At 46.9% G+C, this 2,591-nt stretch overlaps 1 protein-coding gene across 1 annotated transcript; it reads left to right on the top strand.

Annotated features, from left to right (window-relative positions):
* Window positions 1-252: 252 nt before the first annotated feature.
* LOC117242270 (homeotic protein proboscipedia-like) lies at window positions 253-2,188 on the top strand (the record flags this gene model as incomplete). Its single annotated transcript, XM_033508808.1, has 2 exons — window positions 253-813; window positions 2,047-2,188. Coding segments are annotated over exons 1-2 (671 nt in total), but the record flags the coding sequence as incomplete, so codon positions are not given.
* Between the last annotated feature and the right edge of the window lie 403 nt (window positions 2,189-2,591).

Genomic DNA, 2,591 nt, shown 5'->3' with positions numbered 1-2,591 from the left:
CGGTTTGGACCCGGCCAAGGTCCTTCGGTTTTCGTCGCCGGCGATATATTGCTCGTGCTAAGTGAACGCGCGATTATGACTCGTGGTGTATGCTGAAACTGCAGTGCGAAGGATTCTTTCAGGATGTAATATCGTTCTCGTGTTTCTGATGGCACAGCTAGACCAAGCTCGTCGGTTACAGTGAAAATAGAGACTACAAATACTAGAAAAATATTGAGCAATCAAACTACCCCGTTATCTCTACGCAAGCAAGGAAGAATATAAAAATCAGTGTATCCTCGTCTATGCGAGGCAAAGAACAACTGTCGTCGCATCAGCAAGAGAACCGTGAGGATCCAACGCAGCTGGACGGTTGCGGCAGCGTGCAGCCAGCCGGAAGGCAGCTCGAGGCGTTGGTCCACGCGGGTAAGGAGATCGCGAGCGTGAAGACGAGGCCGACGACACCCGTCCTGGCGAACGACGGAGGGGGTGGCTTCTGGCTGGCCACGGTGGCCGCGGGGGCAGGTGCCCCAGCCGGGCTGCCCCCGCACGGGACACATCACCCAGCCATGGATCCGACATGCGGCTCCGCGGAGACAGGCTTCATCAACAGCCAGCCCTCCATGGCGGAGTTCATGACCGCGTTGCCCCAGCTGGCTGGCGACGCGAGCCTTCAACACTCTCCAGGAACCGGAGGATCCATCAGCCCTGGATCCCATCATCCTGGCTACCACGCTATGATGGACCCTCACGGGGTCGCCGATCCGTCCGTCAACGTGCCCGAGTACCCGTGGATGAAAGAGAAAAAGACTACACGGAAAAGCAACCAACAAGGTAAGTGAGAACAGTGAAAATTGGAAATAATCTTGGAAAATGGCGGACTTTTGTCATCGCGAGATTTTGAAGCTTTTCGTGAGAAAGAATTGAAAAAGTAGGAAAATAGGGGCTGCAGTTCGATCGTAGGGATATTTCATTGCGTAGGTGGAATAATGGAAATTATAAATTTTGAATCATCGTGCCAGTACTGTTAATAATATTTGACACCCTCTTGTAAATTGATGTATTTATTGTTACGACGGTTTTCAATTGTTTAATGGAAAGAAATTCGGGAAAGGGACGAAAATAGACGTAACTTGATAGTATTTAGAAGTGTTTTGGAGAAACAGATAAAATTGAGCAGAGTTCAATTCCAAATGAGTTCCACATGATGATACAAGGTTGCATGTTGAGAGGCAGACGAATGGACCTAAAAGGCACCCCACTTGTAATTCGACAGACACGATTACACTGTACCATGTAAGTTACAATATCAATTACGAGGACCCTACAAACATTTCAGGGGTTCGTTTGGCCCAAGTCTCGTCGCGGTGAATCGATGAACGTTCGAGTCAATTAACGCGAGCCCATAGGATTCCATTACCATTTTTACTGCACGCGGCTTTACAATCTCAGAAATCCCTCATTTGTGACTCAAAAAGCGTTACAATTATCCTTAATATTCCCGCAGCTTCTCAACGTTATTACAATTGTTATATATCAATCTTCAATCTGGCCATAAAGACTGAGTCAGGAATCAGGCCACTAGAACGTAAAATCACCCCTTTTACACATTAACGAACGTGTCATTGTTGAGCACGAACGTGCACTGTAGAAAGATCAGCGATCCGTCATTCATCAACACCTATCAACCTTCTATTCACTTCGGACAGGACATTTAATGGTGTGCAATTGTAGGGTATAAATCAATTACAGAAGAGAGCTCGTAAACACGAGTGAAAATAGTCTTCTAGATGCTACGTTCGCTACCCCTAACAGACCTCCGATCGCACCAAAAGCTATTCCATTTAACCGAGCAATTACCAACACCCACAAACGTCAGCATGATAGTTCACGGGATAATTGAACCATCGACCAAATAACGATGAATATGTCGCAGATGAAAGGACACCGGAGCCTTCCCTCTGGAACTTCGGGAAGATCCGTAAAATTGTAATTAAAGATTACAGTTGTAATTAAACAATTCGCTGTCATTCTGCCCAATTGTACTTGTTTGCGATTTGTGATAAGAAACTTGGGCTCAAGGCGATCATCAGCCGCCGAACGTAGCCGCGGTCAACGGTTCCATACCATGGAATACCAAATGTCGAGGAACTTACATAGCACAAGGCCAGTTAGCCCGAGGACCCGCTATAAAACCTGGGTTTTTTCGGTAATTGAGAGTTTTCAAACGGACAGGTAGTCTTTGTCCCAAATTGACCAATTGACAGGGACGTTAGCTTCCCTTACTTTTGGAACGAAGGCTGTACTCCCGTGTCCTTAGACACACCCCATCATAGTTTTCCTCGGTGGCATCATCGGGACAAAAATTCATCCTTTCTTGCGAGTAGAGTAGCGCCTTACGATCTGTGAGTATTGTGTGAGCAAGAGTATATCTATCCTCTCGTTGACCGTGGATTCGTTATAGAACCTAAGACCAACGTCACTAGTATCGCCAGTGCCCAAACACAGCGGTTGATTGTCGAATCGGTAGTATCGATACTCGTATTACCAGGCGGCGCGTACCTTCGTTATAACACAGCGATGGCCAATTCCAATGAAGATCTAGCAAACGC

The sequence above is a fragment of the Bombus vosnesenskii genome, unplaced genomic scaffold, assembly GCF_011952255.1.
Source record: "Bombus vosnesenskii isolate JDL3184/JDL3185 unplaced genomic scaffold, Bvos_JDL3184-5_v1.1 scf7180000016273, whole genome shotgun sequence".
NCBI lineage: Eukaryota > Metazoa > Arthropoda > Insecta > Hymenoptera > Apidae > Bombus > Bombus vosnesenskii.
The sequence above is the reverse complement of the archived record's forward strand: the minus strand, read 5'-3'. Positions and strand labels throughout refer to the sequence as shown.